At 40.4% G+C, this 23,821-nt stretch overlaps 2 protein-coding genes across 6 annotated transcripts in view; one reads left to right on the forward strand and one right to left on the reverse strand.

Moving 5' to 3' along the window:
* The window catches only part of virma (vir like m6A methyltransferase associated), a 45,426-nt gene extending 44,119 nt beyond the window's left edge, over window positions 1-1,307 (reverse strand). For all 4 annotated transcript variants that reach the window (XM_088600699.1, XM_088600697.1, XM_088600698.1 and 1 more), the window contains exon 1: window positions 1,220-1,307. In XM_088600699.1, coding sequence (XP_088456825.1) covers window positions 1,220-1,282 — 63 coding nt within the window. In that variant the 5' untranslated portion in view covers window positions 1,283-1,307. The remainder of the gene's footprint in view (window positions 1-1,219) is intronic.
* Window positions 1,308-4,158: 2,851 nt separating this feature from the next.
* On the forward strand, window positions 4,159-23,765 carry esrp1 (epithelial splicing regulatory protein 1). Of its 2 annotated transcripts, none has more exons than XM_088600738.1 (16): window positions 4,159-4,533; window positions 4,893-5,021; window positions 6,063-6,173; window positions 7,406-7,520; window positions 8,548-8,646; window positions 8,767-8,821; window positions 9,014-9,124; window positions 9,236-9,368; window positions 9,704-9,746; window positions 10,776-11,077; window positions 13,646-13,867; window positions 15,010-15,208; window positions 17,268-17,442; window positions 19,522-19,672; window positions 22,807-22,929; window positions 23,636-23,765. In XM_088600738.1, the coding sequence occupies exons 1-15, from the start codon at window positions 4,402-4,404 to the stop codon at window positions 22,888-22,890; spliced, it is 2,061 nt and encodes a 686-aa protein (XP_088456864.1). In that variant the 5' UTR covers window positions 4,159-4,401; the 3' UTR covers window positions 22,891-22,929; window positions 23,636-23,765. The 2 variants fall into 2 exon arrangements, with proteins under 2 accessions (XP_088456864.1, XP_088456867.1); XM_088600741.1 differs by having other exon boundaries at window positions 4,160-4,533; window positions 15,010-15,196.
* Window positions 23,766-23,821: the final 56 nt, after the last annotated feature.

The raw sequence follows: 23,821 nt of genomic DNA on the forward strand, positions 1-23,821 counted from the left end.
TCAAGGGTTTCAAACATGATCTTAAGAAGAGAAGTATCATCACAACTATTAAGGAGCTAGTACATTTATAATATTTATAATGTTGCTTAAAGCTTCATTTAAAAAAACAAACACCCTGGTTACTGTCACGGTGGTAATGGACTTATAATTTTGTAATAATTTGTTCATTTATTTCCATCGAAGGCCCTCAGGAAGCCCTGTAGTTATGCAGGACAGATGACAGGGCTGATTAAACGACATTTTCAGCTAGGATGGGACTTGCACCATTCTTATGAGTTAAAACCCATCAGCAAGTCGAAATGTAATGGATTGCTAAACTGAATACCCTGCTAAATTATTAATTTTTAAATAAGCATTACAATAAGTCCATAGTATTGTTACAGTACATAAACAATCGTGATTTTTTTTGCACAGCGTTGTTTATTGCTCTCCATCAGTATTTACCCATTTTTTGTTCATTTGGTTTTGGCCTCTCTTAATTCATAGATCTTTCCAATTCTCACAAATTCGTTGCAGGAAGTCAGTAAGGCTGATCGGCGGTGGAGACTATCTGATCAGGGGAAATAAACACATCGATTTGTTTGAATTTTGAGGAAACATGAGCCAATACCCGTCTCGAAGTGTCCGGGGCCTTCTGCCTAGAGTACGAAAGTCCCTGTGTTAGTTCCACTGACAGTGGGAAGCCGACGCGCTCGGTTCTTCAGAAATCTGACCTTAAATGATTCGTTTGAGACGCCATGATTTTATTTGCCGATTAAGGATTGTTAATTATTCATAAAGCCTGTGCAAAACAAACATTTGCATGCTAAAGCATTCCAAGCTCAGAGGAAGGTAAAGCTAAACCTATACCTTCCAGTTTTAATCTAGGTAGCATGCCATACGGAAATATAATAAAAAAGCACCCTATGTCAGTCAAGGCAGTATCATTTGCAACAATGGCTTCTAAAAAACTAACACAGTGTTGCAGTGACAAAAGTTATGTGCAAACTACTTTCCCGGCATGTCTATAGTGTCATATTGCAGAACAAAAGCAATCAAATATTTTGCATGTTTTTTTTTAACAACAAGGAACTCGATGCAAACACGGTCTTGCTGAAACTAGAGCTCAATGTGCTACTCATCGTTGTTTTAAAAACGATTATCACTAATGGACACGCAGCCTGAAGAGACACCCACATTTCAAGAGACAAACATCAATATCAACGATAAAAAATCTTACCTCTGCACTCTGATGTTTAAAAGTATCCAAAAAAAGAAGCTCCATTGAAGAGTCCGCAGCCATGTTTCCTGAATACAACAGGATATACTTCCGGGTAAAAGGAACAATAACATCCGGCTGTTAAAACTCGACGTCAATAGTGTATGTGCGATCGGTTATTTTTACAGTTCTGTGTGCTCACTCAGCTTTCTAAAGACTGTTTTCAATAACATTCTAATTTAGCAATTTTATCAGTTAATATGTTTTTCTGTCATGAATATATTGTTTTAATACAACACAGGTAATCAAATAAACTGCTGAAAAGTAAATAAAGGTCCAAATACAGCTGTTTTGACTGGAGAAATAACGTGACTTTCATTTAATTCTGATTTAGAATTCTAAAGGATATGAATAGGATGAGTTTCTCACAGGAGAACAAGAGCCAGTGATATTAATGTCTGTCTAACAGCAAATGCAAATCTAAAAATGTCAAATTCTGGTGTAGATTATGAAGAAGGAAAAGCAAGTTGTTCTTTATGGAGTGACTAGGACTGGTCCTAGAAAACTGCAATCCTTAGAAGTTAAACCTCTCATTTCTAAAGAACTGAATTTTTGTTTTTGACCACTTAGACGCGTGATTTGAAGTGAAAATACCAACACCCCCTGGATCTGAAGGATGACAGCTGGCCACTCTTTGTTTAAATTAACTAACTAAATTGATCAAAACTCACATGTAGGCTTTGGTCTTTAGAAACTGATGATTTAAGAGTGACCTATAAGACCTGTTAGACCATGGTTCAGAAAGACAAGGTTGGCCTCCCTTAGTGTATGTAAATCCACTATCAAAAAGCCACTTCTCTTTTTGGAGAGTCATAATTTACCAGAGCCTATCTCAGAAGCTGAATACAAGGCAGATAATGGAGAAAGAGACCATTAAGAAGAGCCAGTCAAATCCTGGTCGGTTTGTCAGTGGGCGGGTGGCCATGCCACACTTCTTCCAAGGAAGATTGTCCTGTCTCACAGTAGGATTTATGTACTGTACTTTGGTCATATGACAAAAGGCTTTAATTCTGACTTCAATCTTTAATCCTAAACCCGACACCTTACTCACATGGGTGTTTGATCCTATTTGTTTGCTGTACACTGCAGACCAAGCTGTTTTTTTTTAAATGGAAGTAAATTTATCTACAAAGTGGTACATGTGTTAATTTACATTGGTTTGGCTGATCAATTTTACAAGCATGTCTGATCAGCACCGTCATTTTCTGATTGTAGGTGCTCTAAAATTGTTTGCATAGTATTTTTAGTAAAGCAAATGACACTCTTTCACTTCTCTTTAGTAAATGTAATTTTTCACAAAATGTTGTCAGTTTTACTGTCTTCATTTAAAAGGGACACTACTTGCCTCCTGTTTAGTGCCTGTATTTTTCAGCAATAATGAACCACTGAAATAAATGCTTTACACTAAGGTCAAGCTCAGCTTCCAATATTTGCCTCACATTCAGTGGGAGTAAAATATTGTGATTTGCCTCAAACTATGGATGATTTAATTTTTTCTGATAAAATCAGGGATGCTGTGCATTAAGCAATACCATTAAAAAATAAGTAATAAATAAGTTCTAAATTCTAAATTTATATGATTTTTTTCAGCAATTAAACAATAACGTATTGCTTCAAGAGTTTGTCATTTATGTATAGTGTACTTATGTCTTTAATATATAATGTTTTCTGCATTTTTTCGTATTTCATGATACGGAGCTATTTGTGCATGGGGCTATAGTTTAGAAGAGGGTTTAAAATCGAGACGTTTCTTAGAAAACATATAAGAATGAAATGCATACGTCACATAACCTAAGTAAATTAACATTTATAGTAGTAGCAAGTAGTAGCTTTTATCATTAGGTCTGCAACATGTAGTAGACCGATGGCTGCTTCTGTCATGCAAGGACACACCCGGTAAACACAAAACGTTATTCAATTTCCATATCTCTGTCTTCAGATATATCTGCCTCGTAATCTCACTGCACGTGGACTAAAAGCTACACTTTTAATTTCTGGAATTTACTTTAAGAGAAATTCTCATTTGATATTCTTATAGACCGATACTGGATTAATAATTGTGACGCCTTGACGAGTACCCGGAGTTTGTAGTTGTTGTTTTTTTTATTTTTGTAATTGCGTATTTTACATATAACCCTCAAAGCATTCATACTGTATACACATATGCAGTACTTATATAACTAGATACATTGTCAGATTTAAACTGTAATTCCCTTTCAAAGGCATTTAAGGTCTAATCTTGTTTAGGTATAGTATATCATGTTTATTTGAAAGTAAATTAATTTGACATAAATACTGTTTATTAAATCATACGTTATTTGAATTTTACCAACTGCCTGCTGTTAATTTTGTAAGACCTTATTTCTTCAAAAACTATCCTTTGATTCTGAGCTTCTCTTCTTTAAAATCGTATTAATTAATATGAAATCCCCTAGCATGAAAGGAAAGAGTAACTTTTTTAGGATTGTTTCGTTAAAAAAAAACAAGTACCGAGCTTAATAGGTCATTAAAAACTCATTTTAAAATTGTTATTCGGACAGAATGGGTTATAAGTTACGAGGTAAGAGTTATTAAATATCAAAGCAGTTAGATACCCGTACGAAATAATTTGTAATGATACACTGAAGTTAATTTATTTTATCATCATATATTACAATGCATTTTATTATTATAATTTTATAAAATAATAAAACATACACTATTATTTCTCTGTTCTTCTGTATACAAAACTTCTGTCGCTCCAAGTCCTGAGGCGAAAGATGCTTGTCTTTCTCTGTGCTAGCCACGTCCCTGTTTAAAAGCACCAATAGAATAGAGCCCAGCACAAGGCAGGTATCCATTACCTGAGTCACGTGGGTCTCAGACAGGTAAGTGCACAAAAAATAGTGAACGTTCAGCCATTACGAGGCTATGAGGGGGGTGCTGCCTGTTTTACATAGGTTCTCACGCAATCGCCAAAGCCACTAAATACCTGAAGCCAGTCAAACACACCTAGCTCTGGACACATAAGGTGTCTGTAGGTGTAGGGTTGTTTCCTCTGGTTCGTTTTGGGGGTGTTGTTTTTCTTCTTCAGTAGGGTTTTCTTTCTTTTAGGTGCGTTTTGTTTACTTTTTTTTCTTTTGTTATTTTTTCTTGTGAACAACATGACGGCAACTTTTGATTATTTGGTGATTTTCTTTACTACGACGTCTGGTGCCAATGGGGATAAACTGGGATCTGATGAAAAGGAGTTAATTCATTTGGTGTGGCAAACTGTGGATCTGGCGAACAAGAAGGTATCTAGGAGTTTGTCCTCTTTTGCCATCCTTTTTTTTTCAGATGGTGTGCTTTTTACTATCCAGGTGAACCCGAACGACTGTTTTCAAGGGCGTTCTGTGAAGACGGTGCCTGTAAAAAGTGATTTCTTAAATTCCACTCAACTTTAGGCCAGGAATCTACTATATACATTAATTTTGCAGTTATATTGCCAGAGTGAAATGAAAACATAAAACGCGACGATGAAAGCCATTTTAGTGCCTAATTGTCCTGTTTGAGTAACGTGATTTTTGTCTAGGGGTGAAAACGCGATGATATAATTTTGTACATCATAGTATATGATTATTAATGTATCCATTCATATTTTAAATTTCTTCAGACGGGAAAAATTCACGAAATTCTCGTTAAACCCGAAAATTTGGAACTGACCGATGAATGTAAAGAAGAAAGTGGAATTGGAGAGGAGTCGGTTTCCACTGCACAGCCCTTAGAGCACGCCTTGAACCAGGTGAGCAGTTCCCCGAATTTCAGGCCCCTCGAAATTCAATTAATTAATTGTTTATTGTTTTAAACTATTGTGGGTGTAGTGGATGGCCTTGTCAGGTCTCTCTTTTTTTTTAATCGGGAAGCTATATCACTTTCTTGCAAACTTAGTTTAAAAATGATGTAACCCCATTTGTGTTGTATTGCCGATAATTTGTTTTGGGAATTGGAATATTTTTGGAATTTAGTTAAGAAAATGCTTATGTGATAGTTTTCGGAAGAGATGTCGGTAATAGAGGAGCATTCCACCAGCAGTGTTAGTATCTGCTATTTTTTAAAGCTCATACAGTCATGTGAAGGACAGGATTATAATCTTAATGCAAATATTTGGATTTGAATAATGTGGGAATAGGCGGCCATTATGTGCTGTAGTATAAAGTGCTTTTTACTGCGAGTCTTTGTCCGAGTAAACATACATCGACTTCTGAATTTAACTCTTGTAGTGTCTGTCGAGTTTTTGACACAACGTGGAATTCTTAGCCTGAAACTGAGCTGATAATTAAACTCGGATGAAACGGTGTCATCTCACCTTGGCCTGCAGTCATTGACATGTTACTGACTGAGTGCTTAGGTGGCATAAAGTAACAATAGCGAAAATACTTTTACTTCCAGTGTATTACATTCGTTAATAGTTTAATGAAAGAAGCAAACAGAGCCTTATTTCTAAAGCGGTATTGCATGTTCTGTGTTATTTTGGTTTTACAGAGGTCATCTCCGGCAGTGCTCTTCAATTTCCTTATAAACGTTTTTTACAGGCAATGTTAGAGTACTAAAGAAAATAGTTTGGGGTTCTTCGGATATAATTTACAGGATTAAGGAAACGTTAACCCTTGCAATTTTTCAGCAGTTCTTTTTTTATGAACGGTCTTATTAAGAGATATTGAAATATTTGGCCATGGATTGACATTTTTATTGCTTTGCCTTGGGAAATGTATGCCTACCAGAGCACATACTGTATATTTACATGCCCACAGTTAATGGAACTGAATGTTCCTTTTCTGTTCAGGTTAATCAGCATCTGTGTAATGAAGTAAATATTGGTGTGAAGACATTCTGTTTATGCACTGATGGCCAACTTCACATCAGACAAGTCATCCACCCAGAAGCATCCAATAAGGTAAAGGTCTCTCCAGCACACAGAAATGCTGGGTTTGGGAACATTGTAATAAAGGTATTTTTTATTAATCTGACCATTGCACATGAGTCTAGAAAGATACCCAAAATTCTTAATAAACTTTTATTCTAAAGGCATTCAATGTCTCCATCTCTAAAGCTGGAAACATGCTTCAGTTTTACAGTCAAATACTGAAATGGAAAGAATTTGCCGGAAATCCTCAGAGGTGGGTGGAATAATTTAGTCTGAAGTACCGGATATTTCAGATGTCTCCACAGGAAAAAAAAACACTTGGAGATAGACCAGTTAAGACGGTCAGCCAAGCCAGTCCTTATTAACGGACGTTGGAGAGCCTGTCCTAAAGAACTCCAGGGAGTGTTCAGCTTTCAAGAACTGAAAAATTGCTTCTTAAGTTGAAATAAGGGGGAACATCAGACTTTGCAGATCCAGAGTGGAATTAAATCAGGATATAGGGGTCAAAACAGCTACTCTTTTGAATAAGAATCTTCAATGACCAATAACTGCGGCTCTTCCAACAGGTTGTCTGCCTAATACGAACCTCAATCTCTATGAAAGTTGCAATGGTGCAGTTAAGAAATTTCATAATTTACTCTTTTTTTTACAATGTTTGTTTTAAAAAACATTCTGTAGGATCTCCTCTTCCAGTCCAAGTCCTTCTGCAGCTCAAATAATATGATGTTGTAAAGTTCAGAGCTTGTAATGGACAGATTTAAAAATCACCTTGCATAATTATTCATCCATTTAAGTCAATAGGGTTAAAATTCGGTAAACTGGGTTATCTTTAAGATTCTGAAAGTTCATGTACACTGTGGTTCAGAATGTAGCCTTTCAAATTCACCTGTTAACTTGGCTCAAACTTCTTAAAGTGTATTTAAGCTACTCTTGAAGGGCATGTTTTATTAAGATAATAGTTAGCAACACAAGACAAGCTTTGCAGTTCTAATTGTAAAATGAGCCATCCAAACATTTCTAAAACAAAACGTTCATTATCCTTTAGAAAAATGAATATCCTTAATACACTGATGTATAGAATCTATTAATGTAATGCGACTATTGATAGATTTTTAAAAAATAAATTGCAGATGCGAATATAACTTTTGTTTTGGTGCTAATAGCCATGTGTTTATGAGTAAAACTTGTACATATACCCTGTGAATGTATTTAAGTTTAATTTGTACTTTTAACAGATAATGTAAAAAATCTCTTTTATACAGAATATCTTGCTGCCTGAATATTTCTATTCCTTTTTTGACCTTCGGAAAGAATTCAAGAAAAAATTCCCCACCTCGCCGGATCTGAAGGATTTAAACATTCAAGTTATGGCTGACTGTATCCTTCCTTGCATCTGAACCTGAAATTCCAGGTGCAAAATGTTTGAAATGAAAATTAAACAATAGACATCTAATTTCATAATTTCTTTTTGCAGCTTGTATGTGCATTAATTGAAGGTACACCACTAATTGTAGGTCGGTTCCAGTTATTTATATTTGTGTAGAGCAAAAAAGCAGATATACTTTGTTTTTTATATATGTATACAATGTAAGGATGAAAAGTCCGTAGCTTTGCTTTGGTGTTTACGAGGTAAAAAAAGACTCCTACTGCAAATTCTTTTTACATCATGGTGTATGATACATTACCTGATTTCATTTCCCCCAGCAATAAACCTTCTATAAACTGGATGATGTTTTTTCGATCTTAGACCCTTTTCTAATTTGTCATCCCTTAAGTACTGGTTTGAAGTGGGTTTGGACGATGTAACCTGGGAGTCGGCTTTTGAAGCCCTGGGTTTTGAAATGCAAATTAAAAATACAATGCTAGTGGGTCACTGAAGATCATGAAGAAAAGCCCATTCTGTTTAGACAACAAAACACACCTTCACACCCTTCACACTGTTATTGTAAGTTGAGTCACACCATAGACCAAAACACAGTCCCAATCGTAGTATGTTGTAAGACCCAGAGAGCTCTGTAGATGCATATACTGTAGGTAATGTAGCTGCATCCACATGCAAAGGAACAAGTAAAGGTGTATTCCATGCTGAAAAGAGAAGAAAAATGCAACTTTTCGGCTGTGGAGCCTTTTTCGGGTGTGATATCTAATGTAGCTGTATAATACAGTATATAGAAAGTTGTCTGTAAAACCCCACCAATTCTCTTACCTTGAGATAATGGAATTAATTAAGCGTCCAAAGACACATTACAAGTAACTAATTTAAATTTGTAAGAATGCTATTTTGTATTCTTTTGCTGTAACGGAACCATGTCATAAAAATGCCTTCCGCTTGTATGGATGCCCTCCGTTGTTCTCCAGGAATATTGAAAAGTTGTTCAGCCATCCTTGACGGGAAACTTTGCAGATTTAAATGCAGAAGCCGATTCGTCATCTTACAGCCACACAGCTCACAGAGTTCAGACCATGGCCAACGTTGTCCTGGCATTAATATCGGATCCGAAAAGTAAGTGATTATCTCTACTGTTGTTTGGTTGTGCAGAAATACCCTCGAGGTCCTTGAAATCCGTTTTACTCAATGGAAGTAAGGCAGGATTTTTTCATGGCTTCACCGTGTCTTCCACAGATCACAAATTCTCAGACCCAGAAAGAGTAAATCAGAAATTTGAAACCGGCACGTGGTAAGCAAAAATCCTTTTTTTTTTTTTTTTTTGTTCTTTGCACAGCTGTAATGGACTGGGGGGAAAAAAGACAAATATCAGATGTCTTTTGGGCAAAGTGGAGAGTGTCTGCAAAGTGACAGTGTCTCGTTAAGTAGGAGCTCCAGTTTTGGAGTTAACCAGCATTTGAACGTGAACGTTTGACCCCTGCAGCAGCAAGATGGAGAGGGTGGATGACAACACGGTGATCCGAGCCCGTGGTCTGCCCTGGCAGTCGTCCGACCAGGACATCGCCCGCTTCTTCCGGGGCCTCAACATTGCCAAGTCAGTCCTGCCGGCACGCCGTCCTGCGGCGATCCCGCCACCCCGGGCCCTGCGGCCCCACCAAGGGCCCCGGTCCTGAGCGCTGTTGTGTGCTTTCTCTGCCTCTGCCAGGGGGGGAGCCGCGCTCTGTCTGAACGCCCAAGGCAGGAGGAACGGGGAGGCCCTGGTGCGGTTCGTGAACGAGGAGCACCGCGATCTGGCCCTGCAGCGACACAAGCACCACATGGGGAGCCGATACATTGAGGTCCGTCTGCGCGTGCCGGTTGGGGCGTCGCTGTGCGGTTTGGAGCTTGCGGCATTTTCACAGGATTTGCCGTGATTTTCACCTGCACTTTCTCGTCATTAAATTAATGTCGCATTTTTGGTGGAATTTTTAGAATGGTTGTACCAATAACATCTTGCGTAAAGCTTTGGTCACAGTCACTAGATGCGCGATTCAGAATCTCTTAAGGAAACGTGGACTTTTCCCACATGAAAGTGACCACAAAAGTCCTTAGGATTTGTATGTTTTGTTTTACTCTGTTTTAATGCAAGGCCATGGCTGCACCTTCTAGCAAATGCTTCTTTTTATTTTTTCAGGTATATAAAGCAACAGGTGAAGATTTCCTTAAAATCGCTGGAGGTAAAAGAAATTTCCTTTGATTGGGGTACTTTTAGTGTGCGTTGTGTAAGACAAGTGCTCAAGTGAAGTTGGCAGGTGCAGTATTTGTGAACTGAGTAGTTTAATTAAACCAGCTCTGGAAGTTACAATCTAGAACCGAAAAAAAAACGGATTCTGCATGTCTCTGATTGCGCCCTCCTGCTGCCTCATCCGTGGCTGCTTATACAGGATGATTTTGGGACTGCAGTTCCCCTTTAATCTCAGACTGGTTACTAAATCTTGGTAACGAAATAAATTCATTGGCGGTTTCGAAAGATTGTGAACTGGATGATGGTACCGTAAGTTGTGGCACACCCCTGTTCTCGCCACGGGCAAGAGTGAGAGTTTGCACGAATTGCAATATGATGCAGCCCTTCCTGCTCGTTAGTCCCTATAATGATTAATGTAATGTGCAGCAAAAATGCTCCAACGTGATCTGCATGGAGACTTAACAAATAAGTAGTATTTGTCGACAAAACAGTCTTGAAGTCGAGAGCAATAATTTATTTGGATTTAAAGCGATTTATTCACAAGCCTGCCTGTTTACAATGTCATAGGGCCACTTCAGTTTTGTTGCCTTGTCAGAGTACGGCTCTGCACATACCAGCGAATTTAGACTTCTGTGTAAATTAGGGATTTTTAATTAGAGGTTATTGTGTACGTTTTACTTTCCCTGTGGTTTGAAATGCACTCATCGATTCTTTCTAACCCCAAAATTTAAAAATACCATTGCAGTTCCCCTTTTATATAACAATGTTTTAATGTAATGATGTTTAACAATATTAAAAGACATTTAGATATGCTGTAGATATTTTCCCCCCTCAATGCTCAAAACAAAATCTGTTTTCCGCTCATTAAAGAATTTCCGTGCAAAGGCAAAGCGTGGGGTTGGTAAGTGAGTTGGAGCGGATTTCACCTTCTCCTAAAAGCTCGGAAGTTTTAAGGACTTGCCTTGCGCTAGCGTTCACACTGCTGCGGTTCCACAAAGTCACCTCTTCCTGTCTTCGTCAGGGACCTCCAACGAAGTGGCCCAGTTTCTGTCCAGAGAGAGCCAAATCATCATTCGCATGCGCGGCCTGCCCTTCACCGCCACGGCCGAGGACGTCCTGCTGTTCTTTGGGCCGAACTGCCCAGTCACCGGGGGGAAAGAAGGGATACTTTTTGTCAAATACCCTGATGGCCGGCCCACGGGGGATGCTTTTGTGCTTTTTGCCTGTGAGGAATACGCTCTGAACGCCCTGAGGAAACACAAGGACATTCTGGGGAAACGTTACATCGAGCTCTTCAAGAGCACAGCTGCTGAGGTGCAGCAGGTGAGCCACCTGATTTTTTTGTTTCTTGATGTTGCCCAGCAGAATTAGTTTATTGTTCAGTCCTGGGAAATTTCTGTCCAGGTCTTCCTTCTTTTTTTCCACCCATTGAGCCCATTAAGCCGGGAGCTCATCTCTGTGAGGAATGTAACAAGGTGTGGAAGAATGAAATAATGGTTAAAGGGTGTTGAGAAATCAAGCTCGGCTCAGGGAGTGCACCTAACAAGCCTGTTTTGTGATAAATGGAGACAAAATGAGTTAATAGAAATAAGACGAAGTGACATTTAGTACATGGCTTTCAAACTGGTGCAATCATATATCATTACAATCATATCCTACTAGATCATCTTGAATCACCTTATTTGTCAAACCAGGTGCAATTTATTGCTGTTAATCTACCCTAATAATTCTAAACACTTCTTCCAAATCAGAATGGTGGGGGCCATTAATTTTATATACAAAATTGTCCCCCTCTCCGTAAGTGTCCCCCAAGACTGTATCCTAGAGCCTGTTCTGTTTTTAATCTGTTTATTCCCATTAGGCAGTCATATTGGCAAACAGGGTGTCCACTTTAATTTTCGTACTGATGACATTCAGCTTTATATCTCTATCTCGCCTGATCGTTTGTGTGACATCTTGATTGTGACAAACCGTGTGAGCGAAGTTGGGCCTTGGCTGAGTTCAAATTTTCTCTGTTTAATATGACAGAAACTGAAGTGATGTGCAGAAATCCCAGGGAAGATGCTTGTTAAATTCTTGTTAAGTTCTTTACAACTTGGAAACGGCCCCCTCAGGTTTTCCTCTGCTGTGAGAAATCTGGAGGTCTTTTGATGCACTAATAGAAACCACCTGCAAAGTCTCCTACTTTTCCCTCAGAAACATTGCCCGCATTCGGTCTTTTCTTGACTATACTGCTCTAGAAAACCCCGGTTCCTGCCTTTACCACATCTTGATGGGATTATTGCGATATAGCCTTTGCAGTGGTCTCCCTGCCTGCTCCCTGAACAAACTCCAAAACCCGTCTGCAGGACTTCCACACCCGTGAACACGCCACCCCGATTTTGACATGCCTTTGTGAGCTCCCCATTACCCTCTGCATTCAGTTAAAAATTTTAAAGCCCTACTCTCCTAATCCCTGCAGTACTTCCCATTGTTAATTAGCCACTATGTACCAGTCAGGGCTTTGCTCTGCTGAGGCTCCTCTTTTAGTGGGTCTTTTCAGCATCCTTCTTCCACAGTTCCAGAACTGTCTTCCCAACACTCTGGGGAATGCAAACTCTTTCACAGTTTTTAAATCTAGATTTGGGACATATCTGTTTCGTTAGGCTTTTAATTAGCATCTGACTTTCCTCCTTTTTGTCATGCTTTTTCTTTTTCTCTTTTTTGTTTGTTTAATGTTATTTTTATTTTATTTTTTCCCCTCTTTTTGGCTCTTTGAAGCGCCCCAAGCAGTGTTGGTGTACATGGGCATGAAATAAAAAAATCCTATAGTCAACAGCTTGCATTTAGTGGCCACAACATAGAGATATTGCAGGTCCTAAATGCTGGCTTTGACTTGAACTTGAACTTGAACCTTTTCCTTTAAAGACCAGGCCATAAAGTGACTTGACCATCTTGATAACATGTGTAAACATTTCCACAATCAACAGTAGTAAAAGATTACTCTTCACTTCAGGCTTGTGATAAATTGACTTGAACGACCCATTTTACATAGCGATTGCTTCCTAATCTCCAGGTTTAAGGAAGCTTTGGAAAGGTATCACTTCATGTTTGCCTTTGACAAAACTCCAAACTGTAGGTAGTGACAAATTCTGTTAACTTGATTTTAAGAAATCCTATTGGAATTGATTTTTCTCAGTTAAAGGTCTCTGGAAGTGTTTGCCTTTTTTCTGTAGGGCTTTAAACATTTTCTGCCACAAGGAATTGAATCTGAAATTTGTGGCAATTGCTAATTCGTTTTGCTTTATAAGATGTACCCGAAAACCATATTATTTTGGGTATCTCGTGGGTTCTTCTGCCAGAGGGTTGTGATTTATAACTGGTATGTGATACAATCTCTACATTTTAAGAACTTGGGTATATTGCAGATGAATACAGTGCTAATCATGGTACTGGATAGTGTCTTTTCACCCAAAAATCTAATTGCAGAACTGTGCACGTCTTTACAGATTTGAGATGGTTAAACATGATGTCCCCCCCCCATAGTGCACTGCAGAGCATTGTTAGGAATAAAGAATGCAACTCCTTCACAAACCTGTACTCAATTCAGCCACAAATAATTAAGCATCTAGATCGTTTTTTTAAAAATACGCGTACAGTAGGATAGTTTTGCTATTCAAAATAAAAGCTGTGAATTGGAATAACGAGCCAAGGCGGTGAGTTTTCAGTTTGGTTAAATGGACCTCTTGATGCGGAACTCCGTTTCCAGAAGACAAAAATAACAAAAGTGGGGAAACGAGAATACAAGGAAAGGGGCTCCTAGGGAGCCAGCAGTGTTTCCCTGCTTCTCTGTCTGAGTAGCTGGCTCGCAATGCCGGTTTTCAAAACGCACATCTGTTGTTGTGTTTCCAGGTGTTGAACAGGTACACATCTGCGCCCCTCATTCCCATAGCCCCCGCCCCCATCATTCCAGTCCTACCTCAGCCTCCGTTCGTCCCGCCCCCTGGCCTGCGGGACTGCGTGCGCCTCAGGGGGCTCCCTTACATTGCCAGCATCGAAGACATCCTGGAGTTCCTGGGCGAGTTCACCGCCGACATCAGGCCCCACGGCATCCACATGGTTTTAAACCAGCAGGTACGGATAGCCCTCCCCGTCCAGACCGCCCACTCGACTTCGGGCTCTGACGGTCTGCAACCTCTGCAGTTTTAGTGCATTCCACATGACCAGTGTCCTGTGGTTCTCTGTAATGTGCAACCAGTGCAGCATCCCTTGTTCAGTTCATTAGAAGGTGACGGTTATTTCGGGGTTTTCCCTCATGGTCAACTGCGTTGAAAGAATGGGAGAGAATGGGTCTTGAATGCTCCTGTAATGCAAAATGTACTGCAAGGTCTTTTCTCCATCAAGTATGGTGTTGAGAATTTGACGGCTGATGAAAGCAAATATCAAAAAGTTAATGCATACTTCACATAGTTTGCTCCAGGTTACATGAAACAGGTTACCACTATTCAAGTTACTCCGCTTAATGCAGAGAGGGAAATTTCTCAGCTAGAATGTTACAAGAGGGTGGTACCTAGAATGATTGACTGGTTCCTTTAAAATACATGTTTTCATGATGGTGGGCAGTACAGTGTGCAAGATGTTGACATTTTCTTAATCTAACATAATATTTTACTTGGTTTCTTCAAACACCATTTCCAAAAGGCAAGACAAATCTCGCCCTGAAGAGAATAAATGAGATGATCTTGGCAAGACTGTTAATAATCTTTATAATATGTGTCTAGCTAAAGGTTCCTAATTTTAATTTGTAAAAGTAAAACCACTTTTTTGATGTAATGTAATATGACACAATATAGTCTCAGTTATTGATGTATTATTATTTCTGTATTCCAGAACAGATGTTTAGCTAATGTCATGACTGAAACTGCCCAAATTAAGACTTGAAAGATTTCTGCATTTGCTTACCTGAGTGAAATGTCATGTAAGCGTTACAGAGGACTGAAAGAAAAAAGGAAAGCTAGGCTGTTCAAGGGTATGATTCTGAATTGGCACACATACAAAGGCACTGGTGTTGTTCCAAAATCGGGTGAAAGGCCCATGTGTTCAAAGCAACGAGATGGTCTTCCAATCAGCAGCTGGTCCTCCTGTTTAAAAACAGAGCTGAACCTGGAAGACTTTTTAAGAAATTAAAATCCAAGCATGTTTGAAATGATGATGAGTCGTGTGGTGGAGGGGAGGAGCGAATTAATCCCGGTTGCGTTTCTGATGTCCTCTCGAAGGGCCGGCCGTCTGGAGACTCCTTCATACAGATGAAGTCGCCGGAGAGGGCTTTCCTGGCAGCACAGAAGTGTCATAAGAAAACCATGAAGGACCGCTATGTGGAAGTGTTTCAGTGTTCTGCGGAGGAGATGAATATTGTATTAATGGGGGGCACGTTGAATCGGAATGGCCTGTCCCCGCCGCCATGTAAGTTACGACGTAAGTTTTGCTTGGGTCTTGGCGCTTCTCTACGCTAAGTGCTGGTAGGTGCTGGAGCTCTTTTTGAAACCTTCGTTTTTCTGGGTTCTTTGTGATTTCAGAATTGACTGATGAAACATCTTGTCATCAAAGATCAGTAGTTACCTAGGGCACTTCTTGTGTTTCCTTTGGTTGTGGAAAACTGAAGTTACTCTGTTGTTGCTTTCATTTAACGCAGAATAAGTGCCAGTATGATAACATGGTAGAAGTAATACAGAGGTACAGGTTTCATTACTTCTAAAAATCTTTTTTTTGTGTGTGGAATTACACATTTGAAAGCACGCTACACATCCTGTACCTGATGTATGTGTTTATTTAAAAAAAAATCTATAGAATAATTCATGTAGTTCATAATGGAACGTTTGAAAGCACGATTTGAGTAACTTTTTTGGTTTTAGGTGTACTCTCATTCAATTCCTTTAGTGATTAGGCACTGGACTGCTCACCTTTTAAATTACCATTGTAAATCACAAGTCCCTTTTATTGTAAATGAAGAGTTTATGCATGGATAGAAGGCAACAGGAATTGGGGCAAAATATCCATTAAAAAAAAAGTAAAAAAATCCTGTGATATTTAATCTGGACTTGCAGTGCTAGATCTGCTCTGTTACCCCTGTAGCTGGAAAAGGTGTGCAGACCTGTGCCCAGTCCTTTGTAGCTGAATCCTGGTGACATTGGTCTGGAAATTGTGGCCCGTATGGGGATTACTGGCCAGCAGTGGTGAAGGTTAGGCTGTGCGGCAGAGTCCTGGGGTGGGGAGTGAAGAATTTGTGTGCCTGTCTCTCCTCTTGGGGTTCCTCTTTCACACGCAGAGTCTAGAAGACTCTGACACAGTTTCTAATATAGAGATGGCTGATTAGAAGGAAAAGCCTAGTTTCATCTTGTAAATAGATTGCGCAACGAAAACTCATTTTGACATTTGTGGAACCTCACATGGCAGCGTCTTAAATTATGCTGGCGTCGCACTACGTGACTTTTTCCTAGGATTTTCAGTGGTAGCCTCATTTACATAATTGTGAGAAAATCGCAGCGAGTCGCAGTGCGCCCTTTACCTTCAGTTGTGTAGTGGGACATCCCCAGCGACTTGGTCATAACGCTCTTAACGCATCTACGTCTCTCTGCAACTCTCCAACGTCTCTCTGCAACTTACTACGACAAAATCGAATGGGTTTGACTTTCTCATAGCGAGTCGCAAGTCGTAGGGTGGGGCAGTGAGCCAGATGTGTACTTGTGAGATAATGTGCCCATCATATTACACAAATTTGTTTACAATATTTATTTTAAACTGTTTTATTTTTTTAATTTTCTTTATATTTATAAAGAAGAATTATAGTATTTGAAGATGTTTATTTGTGGAAAACCATGCCTGTGTTACATATTTCGAGATGTTTGTTTTCTCTCGTGCGGTGCTCCTCCTCTTACTCTGGGTGTGCTCCACGTTGATTGGCTGCCAAAATGAGGCGACCTCGTGGTACTTTCGCGGCGCAATGCGAGATTTGGAACCGTGATGAAAGGTCGTGAGGGAGTCACGGAATTAGTCACCCCCTGCAATTCCTAGTCGTATGAGACGCATCTAGGATTGAAAAGGCAGCGAGATTCAACAACTGCAGTCGGTCAATTTGACGTGCTCTCCGACTAGAAGTCGTGTCGAGTCATGTAGTGCGACGCCGGCTTCTGGTATCTTCTATATTTGTTTTACTTCTAAGCTGCCCTTTCAGAATCCCGTGCGATTCATTACTTTCAGTTGGCAGAGTAGGTTTCGTCGTGGTCTTTTGGAGGGTTTGCTGCCCTTTGTAATTTGAAGTTAAAGTGTGCGCCCAGGCTGCGCTCTCAGCGGGAGAACCTGTCTGATTCATGTGCGGCCCAGGCGGGGGTGAGGGTGGTGCTGGGGTTTTTCGGGTTTGGTGCTGCCGTTGTTAGGTCGCGCGGGATGGCCGTGTGAAGAGAGGACGGGGACTGCGGTGTTGGTTCTCCTAGCTCAGGCGTGCGGTCCTCATCGATGCTGCTCTCGTCTTCCCCAGGCCTGTCTCCTCCTGCCTACGCTTTTCCTGCCCCGCCCCCGGCAGTCATCCCCGCGGAAGCCGCCACCCTCTATCAGCCGCAGGTGGTCCTCAGTCCCCGAGCCCTGCAGCCCTCCACTGCTTTCTACCCCCCCAGCACTCAGCTCTTCCTGAACTACACCGCCTACTACCCCAGGTAGGCACCCGAGCAGAGCCCCCGGGCACGTCTGCCAAACTACAAACGCCTTGGAATTTGAATTGAACTCCCCCACCCCAGGGAAACTTCACACAAAGACCCCCCCCCCCCCCCCACTAAGAATGATGATGACAGCGCTTGCTGCTTTGAAAAACAAAGTATGAAAAGAAGAAATTAGAATAGGCTTCTGCTAATGTCGCAACATTTAGAAGAGACTCAACTTCAGACGGGGCAGCTTTCTGTTTAAGGTTGTAGCTGTAAAACGTTTCGCTGCGTTTATATGACGAGTGTGCCGTCCTAAAGAATTCCTGTAGAGGGGCGCCTTGTTTCAAATCCCCTTCTTTGGGGGGGAAGGGAGAGCGGGGAAAAAGGGGGTGCTAGTTCCTGGAAGTTGAAGGACCCTGTCTGATTTGGCCTAGATGACTGCTGACAGAATCATTTGAAAACCTCTCAGATTAAAATCTTGTGAGACGACAAACACTGCATTAAATATCACACAAATATTTCAAATATGTCCCACGCAATTAATTTCTAACAACTGAGATTTATATTGAGAAGTCGGCTAATGAGCCATATTTGGTTATACAGTCTGTATTATATTCAGAAATAAAAGCTCAATATTTTGGATTTTTCCTTTTTCATAACTTTTATGTACCATGTAAAAAGCATAACAATGGACAAACAAGATACAGCTCTTTACCGGTGTCAGGCTGGCCTGCACTGTCCAACTTGTTTGACTTGTTCTGTAACTCCTATCCTTTCTGAGGTAATTCAGGGTTGTCAGGTGTTACTAGTAAAACCGCAGAGGTAACACCCAAGATATTATCTTGCAGGAACAACAGACAACAGGTTGGTTTAGGTAGTTAAAGAAGAGAGCTAGGCATTACGAAATCACTCCACCCCCACTGAGAGGAAGAAACAATCCCTTTTAAAAACCTTTAGTGAAAACTGCTTGCATTTAAAAAATGTCTTGGGTGTGAAGCTCACAGGTGGAGCACCATAGTAATGACTGTTAAATTGAAATGATTTATTCAGTTTCATAGCCTGGCTTCTAGTCTTAAACACATTACATTACATTTTTACATTTCCAGAGGTGGTTGTTTATGGTTGTGCATGGTCAAAACTGAAAAGCTGTTCCTTAAATATTCTGTTTTCTCTTGCATACCCTCTCAAAATGTTTAGTGGAAAAACAGCAGACATCTTTTATTATAAGAGTTTTTTTTCTTTGTCTCTTCACTTGGACTGGGACACGTTTTAAGTCAATTACATGTAATTCTAGTTGAGGTTGTTTTTCCAGAGGTGGACGCCTATCACTGGGATTAACATGTTGAAATGCTTGTCCTTTTGAACAAAGTTAAATTAGGTTATTGTTGTATCTGGTTCTGTTTTGTCAAAAACTCATGGCGTAATAAAGTTCGGGAGCTTTGAAAGGCCACTGGGAGAGAGGGTAATTAATGACTGAGCTGCAGCAGTGTCTAGGCTGGGCTGTGTGACTTCTTGTGCTTTGTTTGGTGAAGGTCAGCTTCACCTACTAGCAGACCTAGCTGACTGAGAAGTAAATGAGCAGTTCTCATTTGGGTTTCAAAAGGTAAATGTAGCATAGCAAAATGTGTGAGAGGTGAATAAATTGAGTGAAAGTTTTAAACCACGACTTAAACTCTCCTTTCAAGCTACATAGAGAAGTGTTTTTTGGTTTGAACTCTAACATGATGTATTTTAATGTAAAGTAAATCGGACGTTATTTTCTAGTGAATTGTTATTTAATGATTACATTTTATCTGATTTGTATACTTGAATTAGTTCAGATGAGTTGTGTTTGAAAAGGTGTTTTTATTTTCTTGGAATTAATGGCAAAATTTCTTATTGATTGTGTTACGCTTGGCACAGAGTAAGTGTAGTGGGTTTTTATGAAACAAAATCCAGAACAAGGAGGTGAAATGAGGGGAAAAATAAATTGCTTGTGTGTGTATCTTTGCACGAGGCCGTCTATTGTAAATGTGACAGTTGACAGCACAGGCTTTAAATCGGGTTGCCCAGGTTACCGAGTGATGTTGCTTTCTCTTGCCCCCTTGGTTTCAGCCCCCCTGGGTCTCCCACAAGCCTCAACTTCTTCCCCCCCCCAGCCGCGGGGCCTGCAGTGGCAGCTCAGCCTGGGGCCATGGTGAGGATGCAGGGCCTCGCCTACAACACCGGTGTCAAGGAGATCCTCAACTTCTTCCAGGGTTATCAGGTTTGTCTCAATTTTGTTTTTCACGCAATGCTGTTGGAATGAAAAACCAGTTGGAAACGCATGGCCTAAGCAGTCCACTGAAATGGAAGTAAAAGTCTGAGCCGAAAGATGGCATTTTCAGTGTTGTGCCTGACTGTGGCTGTATGGGATACTCCAGTCAGCTTAGTCCCAGCCTGCCATGCAGATGTTGATGCCGTAGTGTCCTATTCCCTCCTGAAAAAGTCCAACAAGGCTGGAGGGAAAATGTATGGGACCCTGGGCATTGAGTTATTGGACATTGTCCTCCATTAGTGGTCTTTTTGTTTTTAAGTGGCACACCCGAAAGCAGCTGTCCCGTGGGTGTGGTCAGCTGACGCAGGCAGACGGAAACATGCTGTGGATTGGTTTTGAGTGAAAGAGGACACCCAGATCCTGTTTTATGTCTTATGCAGGCATTGCTGAATGCAAACAAAAAGCCAGCAGACCACTGCATCTGAAAAGAGAAATGTAGACAATGCTTAGTGTGGCTTTAAAATGACCTTAACTAACACTGTCTCCTAATTTAATTGGGGTTTTCAGTAATGTGTGGTAAACCAGATTGGACAATGTTTCAGTTCTGGCAAGCGTCCAATATGGTTTGATGCATTATAATACGGTATTTGTTGTTAATTATTATCTCGGAAGTGGTAGATTTATACAGTTGTTTTTTCTTCCCATTGATTGCTCTGAATTCTAGTATATTAAGTCACATTCAGCTCTGTCTGCCTGAAGTGTTATTTACATTAAGTGGCTGATTTGCAGTAAAGCTAACCATAATACTTCATTTTTGGATTTGAACAAATCTATAGACCTTCCCTATATTTTGTTACTTTTTTTGTGTTTTAGGACATCATATGTTTTCTACATTGTGTTTCAGGAAGTCTCTTACTTGCAAGAAACGCAGTGTTCAAAACTTATATACTAAGGTTCTTTAATTATCAAAGTTTTTCAGAGATCAGTCACTCACACACATGGCAAAAAAATACAGTATGTTCATAATTGCACATTAACACTGACAAGCAGTATAGACTTTTGACTTCTTGCACAGTCTTAAAACTGAAGTCCCATTCTTGTCACAAGTGGTGGTTTGTCCATAGCCCTGAATTCATTAAAGTTAAATGAAAGGAAAAATGCTGAATTGCAACATGACTTATGGACTGAAACAACAGCCAAGTTTTGGTTCTCATAATCACAATTGTGTGGGCAACAGATCATGAGCAAGTGCACAATAAATTCTTACCTACTTACTGTGGATGCATTACATTTTCTTGGGTGACTTTAAAGATTGTGTATAGCACTGTAAAAAAAAAAAAAAACAGTTATTTCTGTTTCTGTGAAGGCCCTGTCTGCTCTGTACATTTTTCAGCTGATGATTATACAGTATTTTCAGCTCAAAGTTCTTGTCACACTCCTCTTGACAGATTAACTCATTAACCCCAGTCCGACTCGGCCCTGAGCCACCACCAGCTAGGTGCTACTTGATATAATCACCCGTGCGAACTGAGCCACGCAGCGGGGGCTCGACTCGGGCGTGCCAGTGAGGGCCGTTGGGCTGGCTCGGTGGCACAAGGAACTGGCTCTGTGGTGGGCACAAAATAATTCATCCTCTGCTGACTTTACTAGCTTGTAAGATCACTTTATCGGCCCTATACAATTTCTTGCATTAGGAATTTTTCGCAGACCCCAGCTTTTCTCCATGGAGACACAGACACACAGACAGGGAGAGAAGCCTGGGGTCAGAGCGCAGAGTCAGGCATTGTACAGAGATCACGAAGTACATGTTCCTTTGTCTTTTAAAGACTAACAATGTAATGGTTATGTATTAAACCTGCTAGATCTCCAGAAACAGGGTAGGGGTTTCCTGGTCTGTGTACTGTGGCGTTCCCAAGAGTTAGTTGTAGACTGGGGCTATAATAGGTGACTGGGTTTGTTTTCCATGTACGACTAGAAAGGACGCAGGAAAGAGTCCATTTTTTGCTGTTCACCAGTGACTATAGTCACTGTCATAGTACTTTACATTAAATCTTTACCTGGTGCTGAATTCTAATCAATTATTTGGTTAGTGCATCCTGCGCTGTTCACATTATTTTCAAGGTGGGGAGGGAGGTGGGAGCCAAAGCAAATTATGCATTTACTGTAACCATAAAATAGCTTATAATTCCTTTCCAAGTGAACTGACATGCAAGCTGTGCTCTTGTGCAAATATACCAAAAGGTATATCATGATCTCAAAATGGGGGGGGGAAAGTCAATTTTTTTCTTGAGGCACATGTGCTCATTTTCATTTTTGTTAATGAAAAAATTGTTCTTTTTAAGATGCTAAATAAAGAAAACATGTATCATTAGGTGTGTGATGAACAAATGTACATTAAAATGCACAAGGCCATGACAGAACATTGGAAATTGTTCCCTTGTTCTTTTCCATTTACCTTTGTACTTTTCCAAATTATGAAATATAAAGAGTGATTTTAATGCTAATGGATGTTTCATCAACTCAGCCCTTCTTTGTTTACCCCAAAAAACATCTCCTTGATTACATTTTTGTTTCTTTCCACTTTGCCAGCTATTAGCTTGGGTGGAGCTCAGATTTTGCAAACTTTCCTGCATAGACATGAGCTTGCTTGTATTTTGCATGAAACCTTGTACTGCTGTGACTCTTCTGAAATTCAGTTTTAGTTAAAATAGCACCTCTTACAAGCTGATATTTTACTCTTGAAATTCAAATGAAATGATGTGGAATGCATTAAACTAACACATGCTTATAAGACCATGAAACATTACGATGGAAGGGGTACTTTTTTGTAGATCTATTTATCAGATAAAAGAAATAGATAAAAATATTTGCGTAAATAAACATTTTCAATACTTAGATTCACAACTAAAATGCTGGGGAAAAGAAAGGTAGTTTTAATTATTGAGCAGATTGCCCTGAAGCACTTATTCCCTAGGGGTAGTCTATTCTAGCCTGGCAAACTCTCTTCCAGCATCTTGTTTCTCAATCTAGCTTGGGAAATGAGACCTCTGTATTTGGTAAATCGGATGTTGTGGATACTTGCAATTTGTGCAGTTCTGTCATGTGCCCAGAAGCTGATGCTTGTGTTCAAACTTACACCATAGTATGCTTCAGAAGATGGACTTGTACATTCACATGACCAAGCCAGGACACTACTCACACATCCGAAAGAGTGGGTCTGTATTTAAGGGACCCTGTCTGATACACATCTTTGGAAGAAATGGAAGGTAAGGTTTTGCTGTGGTCATGTCCCTGGGGTGAAGGGTATCTGTTTCACCATCCGCCTCCAGACTCCAGTGGTGTGGGTTAACTGTGGTTGAGGTGAAACCACTGGTGCCTCAGAAGAGCAAGTCTCCGAATTTTCTAATGGTGTTGATGTGCAGCTACAATTTGCTTACCACTTCCTGTTCAAGTTTGCTGTAGTTAATGTTGGGGAGAGGGAGGAAGAACATCACTTCACTTCTATTATCAAAAACCCATGATATGAGACCAGCGCAAGAAGAACTTTCCATCAGTACTCGGCTTCTTAATTTTGCCAATTTAAAATTAAATGGCGTGAAGCAAGTCGGAGTTCGTCCTTCTCGACAGACCACACACACAGCCGAGAAGAAAATCCGTTCCTTTTAACGAACAGCCATTAAACTGATTAAAGTGGGGTTTGATTTAACATCACCTGCAATTGTCCTTCGAAGAAATGGACGCGTCTGATTTTTCAGAGGCACAGCTCCCTTGAACAGAAGTGACTCTGGTTGCTGGATGGTGATGTCGCTGGCTGCGCTCTTAGCGGCCATCTGTCAGGGTGATGGGTAGAGGACTTGTAAATCTCGTTCTGTGGTGTTGGGATACAGTCTCACCCAAGTACCCTTTCGAACCTACCGCTTCCTGATCGCTGCATCTCTCCCCTCTCTCACCTCTCTCTCTCTCTCCATGCAGATTCGTCCCGAGTCTGTGATGATCGCGAATAATTTGTATGGACAGCCCAGCACTGATGCCCTTGTGACATTCCCATCTCTACAGTCAGCCAAGCAAGCTGTGCAAGACAGGAACCACTGTCACTTTGTGGATCTTCAGCTGCTGTAGAGAGAAGATGGGACAGCATTTGAAAATCCAGCTGTCTAA

This window comes from Lepisosteus platostomus, chromosome 12 (assembly GCF_059453375.1).
Source record: "Lepisosteus platostomus isolate fLepPlt1 chromosome 12, fLepPlt1.hap1, whole genome shotgun sequence".
Lineage (NCBI taxonomy): Eukaryota > Metazoa > Chordata > Actinopteri > Semionotiformes > Lepisosteidae > Lepisosteus > Lepisosteus platostomus.